At 44.9% G+C, this 20,279-nt stretch overlaps 1 protein-coding gene across 1 annotated transcript in view; it reads left to right on the forward strand.

Moving 5' to 3' along the window:
• mtmr9 (myotubularin related protein 9) overlaps positions 1–20,279 on the forward strand; it is a 76,446-nt gene that overhangs the window by 14,818 nt on the left and 41,349 nt on the right. Inside the window, exons 3-4 of the mRNA XM_033021370.1 lie at positions 5,433–5,558; positions 11,888–12,061. Coding sequence (XP_032877261.1) covers positions 5,433–5,558; positions 11,888–12,061 — 300 coding nt within the window. The remainder of the gene's footprint in view (positions 1–5,432; positions 5,559–11,887; positions 12,062–20,279) is intronic.

Consider the following 20,279-nt stretch of genomic DNA (forward strand, 5'->3'; position numbering starts at 1 on the left):
TACGATGAAACTGAAGATGAATTTATGCTGAGTCTAATGAATCTCTGGAATTCTCTAACCCTTCTTTTATTGTCTGTATCTAATATTCAATTTGACATTTTTTGTTTTAAGCTCCCAGGTGTCTGGGATTATGGGAATTGGGTAGGAGAGTGGAGTCGAGGCCAAGATAACATTAAGCATTATCTAATTGAATAACTTTGTAATCTCAAGGGGTCATGTGGCCTTCAATTCTATTTTTTATGTACATAAAAAAGTGCTGTTTTTCTGGGGCACAATCCAAATAAGATTGGCCCAAGCTAAAGGAGACAAACCTGTTTTCTGGGGCACAATCCAAATAAGATTGGCCCAAGCTAAAGGAGACAAACCTGTTTTCTGGGGCACAATCCAAATAAGATTGGCCCAAGCTAAAGGAGACAAACCTGTTTTCTGGGGCACAATCCAAATAAGATTGGCCCAAGCTAAAGGAGACAAACCTGTTTTGTCATAAACTGTATTCAAGCCAAATTGAGTTTATCTGCACAGGTGCGGTGAAGTACAGGTACCATAAAAATCTTGCTTGCAGCAGCATTTCTGGCACAGACTTGGACAACGCATAAAACATAAATTGTGCATAAATTATGCAGGACGGGGGAGACGCACATTCTTGCAATACAATTAGGAAAACAAATCCATGGTAATACAAGAGGTTGTTTGTAGTGTTCCATTGCCAAGATAGGGTAGGGTTGTACAGGTTGCAGTTCAAGAACCTGATGGTTACAGGAAAGTAGATATTCCTGAAACAGGCGGTGTAGGTGTATTTCTATATCTCCTGTCTGGTGGTAGTAATGAGAAGGGGGCATTGCCCAGGTGGAGGGTATTGTTGATAGCAGTTGCCGCTGATGTGATAATGTCATATATAGATCCTTTCGATGGCAGGGAGTGCAATGTCTGTGATCCTGGCTGAGTCAACCACTCTTTGCTGCAGCTTGCGTTTCTGTGAATTGTAATTACTGTAACAGACCATGAAGCAACCAGTCAGGATACACGATGATACTAGGGAGGGTCGTTTTTACAGTGCATCTGTAGAGATTTGTATTTTGTGATGTGCAGAAAATCTTTAAATTTATTGGAGGTGTTGGTACACCACCTTTGTCATTTGCATCTATGTGCTAGGCCCGACAGGTCAGCTGAGATGTTAACACCCAAGAATATCTGTCCATTGCTGACCTGCAGTGAAAACTGGCATGTGGTTTCCCAACTGAATTAGTTCCTTGGTTTGTTGATATTGAGCGAAAGGTTGTTTTTGTGGTGCTACTCAACTATGTGTTCTATCTCTACAGACTCATCACCACCCATGATTTGGCCAACAACAGTTGGTGAATTTGTAGATGGATTTGGAGCTGTGTTTAGTCACACAGTCAAAGGTGTAAAGAGAGTAGAGCAGAGAGCTAAGCACAGAGGCCTGAGGTGCATCTTTGTTGATAATGAGGAGGAGATGTTGTTACTAAACCTTGCTGATTTGAAGTCTGAACCGGTTCCAAAGGGTGGTACAAAGGGCTAGGTCTCGGAACTTGGAGATGTAGTCAATGAAATGGCATCTATTGTGTCATTGGGCAAGTTGAAGTGGATCCAGGTCTCTTGACTCGTCTCTTGGTCGTCAATGACTATCCTCATTAATTGTGGTCTATTGGTCAGACTTTAAGACTTTAGATATACAGCGTGGAGACAGGCCCTTGGGGGGCCCCTGTCTAAGCTGACCTGCGATCACCCCATAACCTAACATTATCCTATGCACTAGGGACAATTTACAGAAGCCAACCTACAAATCTGCACATCTTTGGAGGAGAAGCGGGATGGAAACCAGAGCACTTGGTGAAAACCTATGTGGTCACAGAAAGAATGTACAGATTGTTGGTATGGAGTATATTAGATATGCGGAGGAAGAAAGCAAGAAGGGGAGTTAAATGTGTGAGCTTTAAAATTGAATCTTTGTTTAAGCATTGGCCAATGAAAGAGATTACCCAAGAGTATGAAGTTACATGGAACTGTACAGCACAGGACCTGGCATTTTGGCGCACAATGTTTGTGCCGAACATGATGCCTCATCAAACTGATCTCATCTGTCTGTACTTGATTCATATCCCTCTATCCCTGCACTACTTTAGTCAGAGAGTGGTGAATCTGTGGAATTCACTGCCACAGACAGCTGTGGAGGCCAAATCATTGGATATTTTTAAAGCAGAGATTGACAGATTCTTGAGTATTGAGGGTGTGAAAGGTTTTGGGGAGAAGGCAGAAGAATGGGATTGAGGGGGAAAGATAAATGGGCCATGATTAAATAACAGTAGACTCAATGGGCTGAAAGGCCTAACTCTGCTCCTATGGCTTATGAAACTGTGCCTATCAACCTCTTAAATGCCCCTTTCATATCTGCCCCCACTACCACCCCTGACAATGTATTCCAGGCCCTTACCACGCTTTAAAAAAAAACAAAAAAAAACGCCTGGCACATCTCCATTTAAACTTTCCACCCCTCACCTATACAGCTATGCCCTCTAGTTTTGAACATTTCCACCATGGGAGGGAAGGTTCTGACTGTCTACCCTATCTATGCCTCTCATAATTTTATATTCTTCTGTCATGTCTCCCGTCAACCTCCGATGTTCCAAGAAAACAATCCAAGTCTATCCAACCTCTTTTGAGCTGAAACCCTCTAATTCAGGCAGCATTCTGGTAAACCACCTCCGCACCCTCTCAGAAGCCTTCACATCTGCCCTGTAATGGGGCGACCAGAATGGCACGCAATACTCCAAATGTGGCCTAACCATAGTCCTATATAACTGCCTCATGACTTGTATTCAATGCCCCAAGCAATGAAGGCAAGCATACCATATGCCTTCTTTACCACCCTAACTATTTGTGCTGCTATCTTTAGTGAACTATGAACTTGGACTCCAAGATCCCTCCTCACATCATTGCTGTTAAGGGTCTTGCCATTAACTGTATACTTGCATTCAACTTCTCAAAATGCAACACCTCACACTGCTCAGGTTAAATTCTATCTGCCATTTCTCCACCCACTGTTGCAGCTAAGCTATATCCCGCTGTATCTGCTGATAGCATTCGTCACTGTTTGCAACTCCTCCAATTTTGGTTCGTCAATAAATTAACTCATCAACAATCTACATTTAGGTCCAAATAATTTATGTATATCACAATAGTAGTCAATAGTCAGATTTATTTGTCACACAATGAAGTGCAGTGAAATGAACTTGCCAGCAGCGGTACAATAAAAAAAGAACACGCAGTACACAATAAAAAATTTAACACAAAATATCCACCAAAGCATTCATCACTGTGGTAGAAGGCACAAAGTTTAGTCCGAACTCCTCCATTTTTTTCCCCCGTGGTCGGGACCATAAACCTCCGCAATCGCTGCTGCGGGCAGCCAGATGTACAGGCAAGGTAAGTCCTGAATCGGTGCTTCCCTACCGGAGACTACGGCTTGAAGATAACGTAGGCCGCAGGCCGGCGGTCAGAGCTCTTCTCCAGGGATTCCCGGAGAGGGAATCCCGCTCCGGATGGTAAGTAAGTAAGTCCCCGCCGCACCCGCGGCTAGAAGCACCGCAGACCGCGGCTTCAAGCTGTTGCAGGCCGTGGGCCGGCGGTCGGAGCTCTGCTCCAGGGATCCCTGGCGAGGGATCCCGCTCCGGATGGCAAGTCCCCGCCACGCCCGCGGTTAGAAGCACCGCTGTCCGCGGCTTCTGGATGATGTAGGTCGAGGTCAGACGGTCGGAGCGCTTCTCGTCCGGGGTCCGCAACATGGGATCCCAGGATCCGGACGCCGCGCCAGCTGGAATCTCCGCAGACCACGGCTTCAGGCTGCCGTGGGCCAGCGATCGGAGCACTCTCTTCTGGCGACCCCCGGCGAGTGCTCCTTGATGAAAAGTTCACGCTGCGCCCGCTGCTGAAGCTCCGGGCCCGTCTCCGGGAAAGGCCGCACTAATCTATTGTTAGGCCACGAGGGAGGTGACATGGAAAAAGTAGCCTCTCCGTGGAGGAGGTGACCGAAAGCGGTTCCCCCCCCCTTACTCTTTCTCAATCTCAAACTTGTTTAGTACCTCACCTACATCCTCTGACTCAAAGCATAGATTCCCTCCCTTAACTTTAAAGTGGTCCCACTTTCTCTCTGGGCACTCTCTTATTTTTAATGTGTATGGAAATCCTTAGGATTTTTTCTTAATCTGTCTCGCCAATTACATTTCATGACCCCTTTTGGACCTTCTAATCCCCCACTTGAGATGGCTTTATATTCCTCATGAGCCAGGTCTGATGCCACTTTCTTAAACCTGACATATGATTCCTTTTTTTCATCCTGACTAACATTACAATCTCCTTGGCCATCCACGCTTCCCTTATCTTGCTGTCCTTATCTCTCCTTCCTGGAACATGCTGATCTTGCACATTGATCAGCTAGCCTTTAAATGACTTTCACGTAGCATTTGGATGTGACATAAGTCTGTGGACTTGCCCAATAACAACTACTCCCAATTTACCCTCCTAACTCCTGCCTAATGACACTGTAATCTGCCTTGCTCCAAATAAGTACCTTCTCCAACATCCAGGCCTATCCCTGTTCAACACAATCTTACAACTTATGGAATTGTGATCACTCCTCTTCCAAATTTCTCTTCCACTGCAACACCAGTCACCTGGCCAGACTCGTTTCCCCATACAAGGTCCAGTATGGTTCCTCCTTGAGTTGGATATCAACTTGCTGTTTAAGGAAACCTTAATCTTGGGTACACTAATAAACTCTGCTCCGTCTAATCCTCTTGGCCTGATCAAGACCCGGTCAATATTGGGGAAAACTCACCATATGGATTTGCATCCTTCCATTATCTGTCCACATATCTAATGTCATTATCCCATTCCTCCTTTCTCATTTTTTTAGTTCAACCCATAATGCTCCAGTGTATCCACTCCCTGGATGACCATGGGAAGATGGTGGACAAGAGTTTCTGCAAGTGATAATATGAGGCATAGACACAGTCAGATATTGTTATACAATTGGAAATAGATGTGAATAAGTATTCTAAAACTTAATCCTGTGAGACAACTCCCAGGGATGTACTATTCATTCTTCCGTTCCTAGTTTGTGCTTGCTAATAAATGGAACCAAGTTATTTGGTGTTGGAACATTGCAGTTGGCCTGGAAGGCTAGGCAGCTGGGCCTTTGTTCATGTTCATCTTTCGTGACATCTGCAGTAATATGTATGGGGGTTTTAGTGTACTGCAATGTGATTTAATCAAACAAAAATACAGCTTTGTCACAAAAGCATTTACAATTGTAGACTCATTTACACATCTGCTGAATGCAGGCGTTGCAAAAACATGATGGAATTGTCTTGTCAATTGAATTTGTAAATTTTATTTCCTTGTTTTCCTTTAAGGCTTTGTCCACTTTGGATTCCACTACGTTAATGTATCCTTTCTTTTATCGACCTATGTTTGAGGTCTTAGAAGATGGCTGGCACTCCTTCCTCCCAGAGCATGAGTACACTTTGCTGTCTGCAATGGTGAGTCCACACTTTCAAAAATAAAGTAGGTTACATATTCAATACATGCATTTGTTGTAGAATTTTATGTGTTTTGAGTTTTCTACCATTTTGATTGCAAAATGCAAGATTGTTGAACTATTTGAAATTACTGGAATTGCTGTTAGATTCTTGGGAACAGAAATGGCCCATTCAATCACATGTGATGTTGTCATATAAATTTCTGAAGGTGGCTATTCACAGATGTTCTTGATTATTCTTTGCTTGGGCCTTCATGCAAATGTGTCATGCAAAAACAAAATCAGTTTATGAAATATTTATCACTAATGAAGATTTCCTGGTCACAATAAGGATTCTTGTACACACAGGGTAAAGCCGTAACAAATTATGCTAATCTAGGTTTGTACGTTGTGATTGAGGCAATTGTGAGCTGGATGGTAAAGATTACAGAAAATTCTTGACAAAAGATCTCAAAATGTATCCAGCGTCGCTGTACGCTGCCCCAGCATGGTGCCGCAGCGTTCATACTGGCAAGCAAGACGCCATCCTCAACGACACCATGCGGATCATCACCGGCTGCCTACGGCCCTACTCCAACGGATCTTCTGCCGGTGCTCGCAGGTATCGCAACCGCCAAGCTTCGCAGAGAGTACTTCACCCACAGGCTGGTGTGCAAGGCCCCATCGGATGCCAAACATCCTTTGCACCACCTTGCCCAAGACTCACAGCAACTGGGACCTCAACGCCTGTCATCTCGTCGCCCCTTCTCCCGTAACGCAGCGACCCTCTGTGGCTCCGGTTTCACCACACTAGGACTACGAGCATGGAGAACCAGCCGGGAACAGACTTCACGACCTCCGCAATTCACTGTTGTACCGAACACCACAGCCCCACCTGGCTCGAGCTTGCCCCGCAAAGAGTGGGTTGCCCTGAACCGGCTCCGTACAGGGGTCGGCCGGTTCAACGCCAACATGCATCGCTGGAGGCTGAGATCATCAGCAGCCTGCGTGTGTGGAGCAGACCAGCAAACAGAGCAGCACGTCATTTTCGACTGCGCTGTCCTCCGTTCCCTGGTGGAGGGGTAGACCTCACGGCCCTTGACAACAGCACATTGAACGGGCTAAAGTGCCTGGAAGGCGTTACATAGCCTCTGCTGCCTCAAACGTAAGACGAAGAAGAAAATGTATTGGGAAGCTAGTACATGTTGCTGATCTTTTGTGAGAAATGAAAATTGCCAAATTCATGATGGACTGAGTTCTTGGGTTTCTTGCAGATTAGGGCAGTGGTTTGACCATAGGAAAGGGCTGGCTAGCGAGTCTGAAGAATGTGCTGATGGACCATGATTGGCTGAATGTGGAAATGGTTGAGGGCTGAAGTAAGGCGAGCAGCAGATATAATAATAATAATAACTTTATTTATAAAGCACTTTAAACAACTGCAGTTGCCACAAAGTGCTGTACATGAGAACTCATGAACAAAAAGCTATTACAAACAATTAAAAACCATTAAAAACCGTAAAACGAAGGACTATAAAAAACACACTAAAAATTAAAAGACATTAAAAGCACTAAAAACAGGAGCAATGCCTCAGCCAGTGTCGAAAGCCAAAGAATAAAAATGTGTTTTTAGGGAGGATTTGAAGATGGACAGTGAGGGGGCCTGTCTGATGTGCAGCAGCAAGGTGTTCCAGAGTGCCGGAGCAGCAACAGAAAAGGCTCTATCCCCTCTGAGCTTCCGCTTAGACCTTGGTACCTCAAGGAGCAGCTGATCAGCTGACCTGAGGCACCGGGCAGGAGCATATAGGTGGAGCAGCTCAGAGAGGTAAGGCGGGGCGAGCCCATTCAACGATTTAAAAACAAATAAAAGAATTTTGAAATGAACTCGAAAGTGCACTGGGAGCCAGTGAAGGGAGGCCAAAATTGGCTTAATGTGCTCCCTGTTTCGAGTTCCGGTCAAAAGGCGAGCGGCAGCATTTTGAACAAGCTGGAGACGAGCCAATGAAGCTCGTGCGACTCCAGAGTAGAGTGCGTTACAGTAATCCAGCCTAGATGTAATAAAGGCATGGATTACTGTTTCAAAATGCTGCCGCTCGAGAATGGGCTTCACCTTTGCCAGCTTCCTTAGGTGAAAGAAGCTGGACTTAACCACCGCGCCTATTTGTTTATCTAGTTTAAAATCACCATCCATCCTAAAACCCAGGTTCAAAACGGTTGGCTTTACAGACAATGCCAGTGGACCCAAGTCAATAAAGGAAGGTTCACGGCAGCCATTGGGGCCAAACAAAATCACCTCTGTCTTCTCTTCATTAAGTCCCAGAAAGTTTAAGGCCATCCAGGACTTAATGTCCTCAAGACAAGACAGAAGTGATTTTAGAGAATAGTCGTCTTCTTTCCTGAGTGGCATATATAACTGGCTATCATCTGCATAAAAGTGAAAGGAGATGCCATGCCTTCTTAAAATTGAGCCCAGAGGAAGTAGGTATAAAGAGAAGAGCAGGGGCCCTAAAATTGAGCCCTGTGGAACCCCATATACCAAGGGAGTGGAGGAGGATTCAAAGCCAGCAAGGCTTACACGCATGGTTCTGTCTGCCAGATAGGACCTGAACCATCCCAGGGCACTGCCACAAATGCCCACTTGGTGCTGTAATCGGGAAATTAAAATTCCATGGTCCACTGTATCGAAGGCGGCAGACAAGAACCACATAATTACCAGAGCCGTTTGCCAGGAGGATGTCGTTGAAGACCCTTAGCAGAGCCGACTCTGTGCTATGCATAGCCTTGAATCCAGACTGGAAAACCTCCCGAATATTGTGCTCATCCAGGAAGAGTTTCAGCTGAGCATAAACTACCTTCTCCATGATCTTAGAGATAAAAGGCAACTTGGAGATCGGCCTAAAATTGGCCAGATCAGTTTGATCCAGGCCTGGTTTCTTAAGTAGTGGTTGCACTACAGCATGTTTAAAATTTCTGGGGACAACCCCAGAACACAAGCTACTGTTTATGATGGCGAGAACCGACTGCCCTATACTCGGGAAACCCTCTTTAAAAAGAAGAGGAGGGACAGCATCACAGGGGGAACCCGACGGCTTAATATGCCTAACCACATCCTCTAGACCCGACAATGTCAGAGGCACAAACTTATCAAATGCCACCAGGCATGGGGCCGGAACAGAGGGGTCAGAGGCAGGAGCTGAGATAAGAGCCCTTATAGAAACAACCTTATTGATAAAGAAGTGCAGGAAGTCATTGCACAATTCGGACGATGCTTCCAAGCAAACAGGCTGTGGGGCATTTAAAACAGAATCAATAGTTTTGAATAATACACGTGGGTCGTGACGCTTAGACACTATTATATTAGACAGGTAATATCTTTTGGCCTCTTTAACAGTATTTTGGTAATTTCGCCAGCTGTCCTTTAGGATTTGCGATGAAACCTGCAGCCTGTCCTTCCACTTTCGTTCAGCTCTGCGACAATCCCGTCGAGCTGTACGAGTTGCGTCACTGAACCAGGGCTCGGGTTTAGCTCTGGGCTGCAAAGTTTTTAAAGGAGCCACAGAGTCCAGTATAGTTGTGCAGGAGGAGTGGAACCAAGAACTAATCTCCTCCGTACCAAGGGGAGTGGACGCAGAGGGGGCACAGAGCTGATCAAAAGCAGCAGAGAATTGGCCAGCAGCAGAAGGGTTAAAGGACCGACAGCGCCGAGCAGACGCTACAGGTCTAACTGCAGCACTGGAAAAACCAACATCAAACAGTACAGGCATGTGATCAGAAAACACACTATCACAGACCTCCAAGTTTAATACAGGCAAGCCATAGGAGAGAACAAGGTCCAATGTATGTCCATGTTCGTGTGTGGGACCAGACACACACTGCACAAAATTAAAAGAATCAATAAGACTTAAAAAGTCCTTCGCCAACGGCTTATCAGGACATCACACGTGTATGTTAAAATCCCCAACCATAAGGACACGGTCATAGTTGGGCATAATCCCAGCCAGAAACTCAGAAAAGTCAGACACAAAGTCCTTGCGGTATTTGGGGGGTCGGTAGATGACAGCACAAAGCACCGTGTCGGAGCGACCCACCTCAAATAAAGTAGCCTCAAAGCTGGAGAACGTTGATAATGCAGTGCACTGTTTGCATTTAAAATTGCTTTTATAAATGACTGCAATTCCACCTCCACGGCCCGACATCCGTGGCGAGTTGAAATAAGAGCAGCCCGCCGGCAAAAGTTCAGTAAAAGCGCTGCACTCACCAGGACCGATCCAAGTCTCTGTCACACAGAGGAAGTCCAGGGCCCAGGAGCAGAAGAAATCCCTCAAAATAAAAGTTTTGTTTGCCAGCGATCTGGCGTTCACCAGGCCAACCCGGGAAGGGGATGGACTCTTTAGGTCTGCAGATCGGGGAGCCCGGGGCAGTGTCCGCAGGTTCCGGATATTCACCCCGCGATGGCGGGGCCGAGGAGAGCAGGGGGAGCGGAGCCGGTCCCGCTGCAGCCTCCGATTGTAAGCGGGGAGGGGGGGAGCAAGGAGCAACCTGAAGCAGCCGGCACACCCGGCGACCGCCCCCGTCCCCTCCGAGGCGGCGTGTCCGGGCAGCTCTCCAGGCCGCAGCAGGCAGGCAGCGCTCTGTACCCTCTGGGAGGAGGTGGTCCGGTGGCAGCTGAAAAGCACCGGGCTGGAGACCCCGAAGGCGAGGCCCACGAAGAAGTCGCTGACAAGGGAGCTGCTGATGGCCGCGCCCGGGCGCACCCAGTCTAAAACTCACCAGTCGACCTCCGCGCTTTCCACGGCGACGGCGACGCTTCCTTCGAGGCAAGGCCCAGTCCAGGTGAGTCGAGGTTCCATATACCAGAGAAAACATGGATACTTCCATTTAAGTAATTGGCAACGACATGCTTGTGTGCAAGTTAGGAAGTGGATGATGTACTGGGGGAAATATCCAGGAAGTTGTCGGGTGGAACCCATTTCCAGGTTTCAATATCACTTCAACATTTGGGTACCAGGAACTGCAGATGCTGGTTTACAAACAAACGACACAAATTGCAGGCTTGTTCCACTGTTACTCCAGCACTTTGTGTCACTTCAACATATCCTGTGGAGCCGTGCGCGTGGCATGAGTTGCGACCTGTAGACAGCAGACCCGATCGGAAGGTCCAGCGTGCCTGCCAGAGTCCAGGGAACTTGACCACTGCGGACGGCGGATCCTCCCTCCTGGTAGGGGACTCGCCCGCCGGGAACTGTCCAGTAGGCGCGACCTGCCCGCTTTGGATGGGGGACCCGCGTCGAAGACCGAAATCCACCCGGTAGACCCAGCCTGGCCACTGTAGATCAAGGACCTGTGTCGTGGACTGAGAACCCACCTGGTGACCCGGCTCGCCCGCTGTGGATCGAAGACCCTGGACCCACTTAGATGGCCAGTGGGCAGACCAGCTACGGGAGGTAGTGCCGCCTCGATGGTGGAGCGGACAGCTGGAGGCCCTGCTGCTGCCTGAGGCTCAGCTGGTCCAAGAGGCCAAACACGTGGACTGGATATGGCCTACAGTGTGGAGCAGCGGTGGAGGACACCATAGCTATGCTTGGCCAGGCTGACGCTGCAACACAGCCAGGACAATGGGCCTTCACAGTCATTGCAAGGCCCCTGCACTTACAACTGGGACTTGAATATGCCACCAAACTGGCAACTCTTGTACAGTGCTTATCTATGGTGTTATGTGTACTGTACTACATACAAAAGCGATTTTCACATGTTACAAATGAAGTACCATACCATACATTTACCTGGCTTAAGCAAAGCAGTTGTTCCAAAAATGGCTGAATTGCACACACCACTGGTAATGGTGCTGTGATATAAAATGTTTGCTGTCAAATATGGGAAGAGAATATTTCTACCCATTTGTTTTATTTCCCTTAAACAGGTCAACCTTTAGTGTTGCTTGAAAGCATATAGCGTTTTAACACTGTTTTGCTTGCCACAAGCATGCTGTTAAGAAGAGTTGGTGAAGACTATTTTAAAGAAATATTCTATTGTTACTTGAGCATAATCTTGGGAATAGGACAGGTATTTCTTTTGGTTGGATGATCCAAGTTTTCTTTGACTCTTTTTCTCCAGAAAGATTATTTTTGAGAAATTTGTGTTGAGGAAAAACCTTTTTACCATTTGAAGCTATAAACAATGTTAATTTTTCTGCATGTATGCACAGCTGTTTCTTTGCAAACATTACTTCTCCAAAAAATCGCTGGTGTAAAATGTAAAATCTTTCAGAAACCTGAAATAGTCTGTTAATGTTGCAATTCTTTAATTTGTAAGGGAACATTTTAAATTTAAAATAACTGTCATTCCTTCTATCAGACAGATGAATGGCGTCTTAGTTATGTTAACAAAGATTTCAATGTCTGCCCGTCCTATCCTCCCATTGTCATGGTGCCAAAATCAATTGACGATGAGATTCTGAAAAAAGTTGCTACGTTTCGTCAAGGTGGTCGCTTCCCTGTCCTCAGCTACTATCACAAAAAGAATGGAATGGTGAGCGTCAAAGATTTTTGTACCTTTTGTATTGTAACGTAGACTTGAAAAGCACATTAATGACTGTCATTTTCCAACCTTACCTTCGTGTATAGATTCACATACTTGGGCTTTACAAAATTGTGTAAAATAGGATGTTTTTAAAATCTATTGCTGTCATTGTGATACTTTGAGTGTATGTCGAGATTGAAAATGTAGAAAAAGAATATGCAACATTTTCTTGACCTGCACGCTTTACTACTGTATTTATCATAGTCCAGCCTAAGTTGTTGGAACATTTAACATTAGCAAATTGCTAAAATATATTCATTCAGTCTTCTATTTATGGAGTCTAGATCAAAAGTAGATGTTTAACCTAATTTTAACTACCGTATTTCCTGGCAATGAAGACGCACCCCCATTTTGAGTTGCTAAATTTTGAAAAAAGACTGGCGGGACACAGAAATTTCTCACGCTCTAAAAAATAAAAAATAAAGAAAGTTACAATTCAATTTGCCCAAGGCTTCCAGGTATCCTCCATTCTGAATGGGTGGTGGATGGAGGGTGACAGCAGGTGGAGGGATGGTGGGAAAAAATGGGAGCACACCGGGACAAGTTGAATCGGTTGTGATCTTATTGAATGACAATACTAGTTCAAGGAACCAATTGGGGGGAGAGTTTCTTTCACAGCATGTGGGGAGTCTGGCCCAGGTCAGCACGGACAGGAGCGTTGCGAAGGAGGGGGTCGGGGATCATGCCAGCAACTCCCTCGCTCACTGCTGCTACGGCGCTCCGGGCGTGGAACCACCGCATCGTGGCCGGGGAGGGAAGTAGCTCGGGTGGCTGCGAGCGGCCGCCGGTCCTTAAATTCCAACTGCCGCCGGGAGCAGGACATGCAGGGCTCTCACTTTTTTTCTCTGTTGTCAGCCGGGCAACCTTGGCAGCTTTTTAAGTTGCCAAATGACAGTTTAGGTGGTCATTTAAGACGGCTTGCATAACGCGTGCGATAATGTGCTCGGACGAAGTGCGTAGTTACCAATCGGAATTATGCTCAATGAAGCATTCACATATTATTTCTGTCTCAAAGTCACAAATTAAACATATTCACCAATCAAGACATGATACATACCACAATGACATACAGCAAAATTATAATACAGTATCTCAGCTCTTTACACATTGCAATGAATGCAATTTCTATTATTTCTTTCCACTTCCAAACATATGTGGTTGGATTATTCAGCATATGATCAACCTCGGTGATACCAAGCGCAGGCTTGGAGATCGCTTCGCCCAACACCTCCGCTCGGTTCGCAATAACCAACCTGATCTCCCAGTGGCTCAGCACTTCAACCTCCCCATCAATTCCGAATCCGACCTTTCTGTCCTGGGCCTCTTCCATGGCCAGAGTGAGGCCCACCGTAAATTGGAGGAGCAGCACCTCAAATTTTGCTTGGGCAGTTTACACCCCAGCGGTATGAACATTGACCTCCAATTTCAGGTAGTCCCTGCTTTCTCCTCCCCTTCCCAGCTCGCGCTCAGCCCACTGTCTCCACCTCTTTCTTTCTTCTTCCCGTACCCCCCCACCCTCACATCAGTCTGAATAAGTGTCTCGCCTATTTCCTTCGCTCCATAGATGCTGCCTCACCCGCTAAGTTTCTCCAGCATTTTTGTCTACCCATTCACACAAGTTCTGTTATGCCACTTTCCTCACCCACTCCCTACACATTAGGGGCAATTTTACAGAGACAAGTTAACCTACGAAGCCAATGCATCTTTGGGATGTGGGAGGAAACCCACATGCTTGCAGAGAGAATGTGCAAATTCAACACAGACAGTGCCCGAGGACAGGATCGAACACAGATCTCTGGCGTGTGAGGCAGCAAGTCTACCAGCTGTGCCACTATATTTTGTTTTCCAACACACAAAAATTATACGTTGATAACTTTGGTTACTAAAGAATTGAAAATATCCATTTCGGTCTTAAATCTCCAAGTGACGCTATGTTCCCCTTACAGCTACTGTATGTTTTAATTCAGTTCAGGACTATTGGGCAGTACATTGGCCATAAAGTTGCTGACTAAAAGTGCCAGAGACCCGGAATTGATCCTGAATATGGGTGCTGTCTGTATAGAGTTTGCTCCTTTTACCGTTGATCACATGGATTTTCTCTGGGTGCTCTTATTTACTTCCACATTCCAAAGGTATGCAGGAACCTTTTTCAAACCCAACCCAGAATTTAATATTTTCATTTTGTCCAGAGATTCTGTCTGACCTGTTGAGTTACTCCATCTTTTTGTATCTATCTTCAGTTTAAACCAGCATCTGCAGTTCCTTCCTACACACACGATACTATACGATAGAACTTTATTAATCCCAGGAGGGAAATCGTGTGTGGGTATATATATTACACACACACACGCACACACACACACATATATATAGAGATAGTTATATATTTATATAAAAATATACACCGTTTTGTTTACTCGTTTATAACATTGTTTACAGAGTACTATGTTTACATATTCTGAGGAGGACACAAACAATCTTCCTGATATAATAGTGGCCAGAGGATCTGGGGTGACAGAGGAACTGAAGGAAATCCACATTAGGCAGGAAATGGTGTTGGGTAGACTGATGGGACTGAAGGCTGATAAATCCCCAGGGCCTGATGGTCTGCATCCCAGGGTACTTAAGGAAGTGGCTCTAGAAATCGTGGATGCATTGGTGATAATTTTCCAATGTTCTATAGACTCAGGATCAGTTCCTGTGGATTGGAGGGTAGCTAATGTTATCCACTTTTTAAGAAAGGTGGGAGAGACAAAACAGAGAATTATGGACCAGTTAGCCTGACATCGGTGGTGGGGAAGGTGCTGGAGTCAATTATAAAAGATGAAATAGCAGCACATTTGGATAGCAGTAACAGGATCGGTCCGAGTCAGCATGGATTTATGAAGGGGAAATCATGCTTGACTAATCTGGAATTTTTTGAGGGTGTAACTAGGAAAATGGACAAAGGAGAGCCAGTGGATGTAGTGTACCTGGACTTTCAGAAAGCATTTGATAAGGTCCCACATAGGAGATTAGTGGGCAAAATTAGGGCACATGGTATTGGGGGTAGAGTGCTGACATGGATAGAAAATTGGTTGGCAGACAGGAAACAAGAGCTAGATAGGGCTCTTAAAGATAGCGGAGTCAGAGGATATGGGGAGACGACAGGAACGGGGTACTGATTGCGGATGATCAGCCATGATTACATTGAATGGCGGTGCTGGCTCGAAGGGCCGAATGGCCTACTCCTGCATCTATGGTCTAATGTCTATTGTGCTGCTGCAAGTAAGGATTTCATTGTTCTAACTGGGAAGTGAGAATAAAACACTCTTGACTCTTGACCAACGTCGCTAATGTGTGAGATAGAACTAGTGTACGGGTGATCGGCGTGGACTCGGTGGGCCGAAGGGCCTGTTTCCATGCTGTATCTTTAAATTAAACTAAAAACACTAAAACCAGAGGGAGTCTAAAGAAGGGTCTCTACCCGAAACGTCACCCAATTTCTTCTATCCATATTGGCTGGCTGCTCCATGGAGTTCTCCCGCACAATTAAAGCATGGAATTGTCTTCACCTTTGCATAGTTACCCAACCTGACGCAACTAAATTTAAGGTAGCTCTTTTTTCCCCAAGAGCCCCTTTTTTGCTTAAGCCCGAGTCAAGAGAGTTTTATTGTCATGTGTCCCAGATAGGACAATGACATTCTTGCTTGCTGCAGCACAACAAAATATATAAACATAATACAGAACAGGAGATAAAAGTTCAGTGTGTTTATATACCATGGACCATATATATACACAATAAATAAACAGATAAAATGCAATAGGCTGTTATTGTTCAGTTTGGAGTTTGGTGATGGACCCTCCACCACCTCCAGTTTAAATTCCATTTAGAATATTTTTGGAGGACCAGGAAACCAGAAGCAAGAGTTAATCCAGGGAGTTACTCCAGCTCCAGGAAATGATTCTGCGTTGGTTTTCAGCAGTCGCGGCGAGGCGGCGTCGGACAGCAATGACGGCCAGATCTTCCACAATTCAAAGTGAGGGGAAAAGTGTCCAGCGCCGACCAGTTGCCGTGGCAGTGCGCATATGCAGGGCAGCCGATGATGTGCTGGCTGTGGTTGTGTGCATGTGCAGGGGGAGGATGTGCAAGGTGGCCAGCCGTGCCAGCGGATGAGTAGCGGAGAGCAGTGACCCGGATACGGATGGCGAGCGCAGACGGGGAGTGACAGAGTGAGAGACAGTGTCCTGGGTGCTTGCCAAGCCGGGCAAAATGACACAACTTTTCGGTTGCCCGGCAGGACGTTAGGTGACCATTGGCACCCGGGCAACCGTTAATTTCGAGTCCTGACGTGGCCTCGCTTGCTGCGCTAGGTGACACTGCATGGCATTCACTTCCTGGTCCATGTCTTTCAATGTAGGGGACCAGCTCAAGAGCAAAGATCATAGAGCGGAGCGGGTTAGTGGGCGATGGATAACAGGACAGCGGGCGGTGGAGCTTCTGTGTCAGCGTGAGTAACCTCAATTGGTCCCTTGATCGCACTGGCACAGAAGTGAGTGAGTTGCTGGCAGATCCCCGACCCCCTCTTTCTCAAAGCTCCTGCCTGTACTGACCCAGGCCAGACTCGCCACATGCAGTGTTAATCATGATGGTTACTAATACTAGGAACCAAAAACACCTTCTCCAGGCATACATCAGATTTTCAGGATTTCAAACTTTATTTGGGAGCAGCTGATAAAAAAAATTTAAAAACTGCTGACGCAGGAATCGTTTGCCTTGTGGAACCTGGGTGTATCCAGCTTTTAAAAGATATGTGCACTTCAACAGAAGTTATTGCAATTACAAAGTTCCAGAAATGTTCAATCTGACCCGAGTTTAAGTACTTGACATTTACTAACAATGTTTTGTAGAATTTAGATTGGGGTTTTTAGAATTTTATGAAATACTTGTAAATCCAGTAGTTATAATTATTGCTAAAATTTGAAGTATGCTCTGACTTTGTTACATAAATGTATAATTTTGCATTTCTTTAAGAGATCATATCTAAAACCTTTGCGGGTTTATAGCCTTTAGGGCACTGCAGGAGGTTTATTCTCTAGTTTTTTTTCTCAATCAGTCTAATAGCTTGTGCTTTAAGAAAAAATGGCATGATCAGGCTGTGATATCTTTATACCCTTTTTTTTATCTTCTCACTTGCCGCACAGTTATTTTGGTACTCTCCCTAGAATTCAATTATTTATTTTCTGTTTTTCATCAAAGATATCTCTAATGGCTTTTTCTGCCTCTGATATCCACTCATCTATCTGTTTGGGTGGACTGAATGGATTTATGTTATGACTGAATTTAAGTAAAGAATTACATTTTCCCATTTCTGTGTCGCAATTTAAAAATGAACTCTAGTATGTCAAAGGTTTCAAAGGTCTTTTATTGTCACGTGTAGCAATTAATGTACAGTGATATTTGATTTACTATCCAACTATACTAAAAACAAGTGACAAGACACTCAACTACATAATATTTAACATAAACATCCACCACAGTGGACTCCCCACATGCCTCACTGTGATGGAAGGCAATAAAGTCTAATCTTTTTCCCTCTTTATTCTCCCGTGGTCCGGACAGTCGAACCTTCTGCAGTCGGGGCGATTGAAGCCCCCCCCCCCGTCGGGGCGATCGAAACCCCTGCGGCTTGGATCTCCCGAAGTCCGTCTCTAACCAGTAGCAATGTTACAAAATTTTGAGATTTTAAAAATCAAGTCTGTAATTTATCCCATCAGATAAAGCATAAAAATAAGTTTAATTTGACACCTAATTCACTTTCATATCTCAAGTATTTAAAAAGTTATGGCCATTTTCATACTCGGAAATGAGCATCTTGTTCCCTATTGATTTTCTATGGACATAACAAAAAAGCTGTGATCTTGAACAGTCAAAAGCCCATAACTTTCTTAAAAATTAAGAAAACTGAATGAAATTTTCAGTTATCATAGATTGAAGCATTCTGAAACAAATATAAAATAATCTTACTTGGATGACCTGAAATTAAAGCATATAATTAGTTAGTTACCTAATTGTAGCTAATTTCAGACTTCAATTACTAGATCTAAACATCTATCCATTTCTTAATAAATGATTAACATTTTTAAATAGCCTAAATGTCCAAATAATATTCACAAATAATTCACAATAAAACATGATTTTTAAATCTCATTTACATTAATTTATAGGCCAAATGGAAGGAATTTAGTGTTCAATTGCTGTAAATAAATGCCCATTTAAATCAGCTTTCTAGTGGGTCCCTGTGGAACGCGCTGGTTTAGAACGTTCACATTGCGGTAGATTTGTGCCCCAAATGCCCAGAAAAATACTGCGCGATATAATGGGCCCAAATTGAGCTACTCGCAATATTAAATTTTGTATAAAGGGTTCTTTAGAAGCCCTTTTTAATGTAAATATATACAGCCTAACTTCAGCTGTTTGCTTTATGAGACTCTGCGGTTGCTGGCGGTCACGGGTTTAGAGATTGATTTTTAAACTACTATAACTATTTTACGAGGCCTTTAAAACTAATAATAGCTTTTGCGACGGGGTCTTCCAGCGATTTTTCGTTAATAATTAACTAGGCTGAACATCTTCGATTTGAACAGCCTAGAGAAAATCGCGTTTTAAACCCGCCCCCTCTAAACGGCGCCAAAATCGCGCACACCCGTAGCGGCAGATTTTCAAAGACGCTTCAGGTAGGCTTTGCAACATACCTATAACCAGGGACCGTGAGCTCCAAAGTCTGCAGGCACCTGCGGTTGGAGCTCAGAGGTCGATCCCAGACAGGGATCGCGAGCTCCACGATGGTGAGTTCGCAGGCTCCCGCGGTTGGAGCTCCCGAAGTCGGTCTCCAGCAGAGGCCGCCAACTCCTCGATGTTAGGCTGCAGTGCGGACAGAGATACGATACGGAAAAAATTCGTATCTCCGTCGAGGTGAGAGATTTTTTTTTAAGTTTCCCACCCACCACATAAAACAAGCTAAAGAACATTAAAACATACATTTAACACATACTCTAAAACAACGAAGAAGGAAGGGACAGACAGACTGTTGGCGAGACAGCCATTGCTGGCGCCATCCAGTGGTTCAGTATTTCAACGTGAACGACAGGTTCGTGTTTTGCAAATATATTTAGCAAACTCCAGATTTTCAATGTAAATTGCAACATTTAAAAAAAATTAAGTGCTTCGAAGCGAGAACTATTGGGTCTGCAATTATTAAATTGAGAGAATGAGGATGCTTTCTCTTGCTCAGAACACTTGTGAAAAACTGTTGGCTTCTCAAGCTATTATTTTCCTATCATGGGATGAATATCATCCTTGGTAGGGAAATAGTTATATGGCCCTCTTGTACTACAGGCTTTGTTTCTAAAACTGTACTACTTGAATTTGCATCAGTCATTCTGTGATTGTGCCTTAAGCAGCCTTTTCACGGGGCGACTTGACGCAAGAGTTAACCAGAGTTTAACATCGTGGGAACCTCGTGCGATAACAGTACGGCATTCGTGGACCACCGTGGACCACCGTAGCGCTAACGGCAGGTAATCGTGTAACTTGGTCACTCGGGAGAAAATTCAAGAAAGTTTGAATTTCTCCAAGAGTGACTTGTACACTTGTGGTTGAGCATTTCAACATTGTATGAACATAGTGGCCAGTGCGATATCCGTGCGATATCCGTAATAACTCTTGCGGGTACCGTGGGAACTCCTGCGAACGGTGAGTAACTGAGCAGTTTGATTGTCAGTGCTTGTTTTACCTCATTGTTAAATAAATATATTTTTTACTATCAGATTGATGTCTGCAATTTTTCATTAATACATCACTGCAAGATAAATGTCTCTAATGTTATAATCCCTCTCATGCTGAAACACAAAATAGTTGAAGGGAGGTGAAATAATCACATTTTCATTCTTTTTCATTTTTGAGTGTTAAGGTACCTCACTTGCTGAGCTTTTTTACTCCAGCAGTTTGTGTCTCTTTTTGTCTAAAGCAGTTTCTAAGACTGTAGGAACTCCGCGGGCCAGGCAGCATCTACGGAGGGAAATGGACATGCGACCCTTTCTTCAGGCTGCCTTATCTTTCCCCCCCCCCCCCCCCCCCCTACTTCCACCCACACACACAAATTCTGGAGAAACTCAGCGGGTGCAG

Source organism: Amblyraja radiata, chromosome 5 (genome assembly GCF_010909765.2).
Source record: "Amblyraja radiata isolate CabotCenter1 chromosome 5, sAmbRad1.1.pri, whole genome shotgun sequence".
Classification (NCBI taxonomy): domain Eukaryota; kingdom Metazoa; phylum Chordata; class Chondrichthyes; order Rajiformes; family Rajidae; genus Amblyraja; species Amblyraja radiata.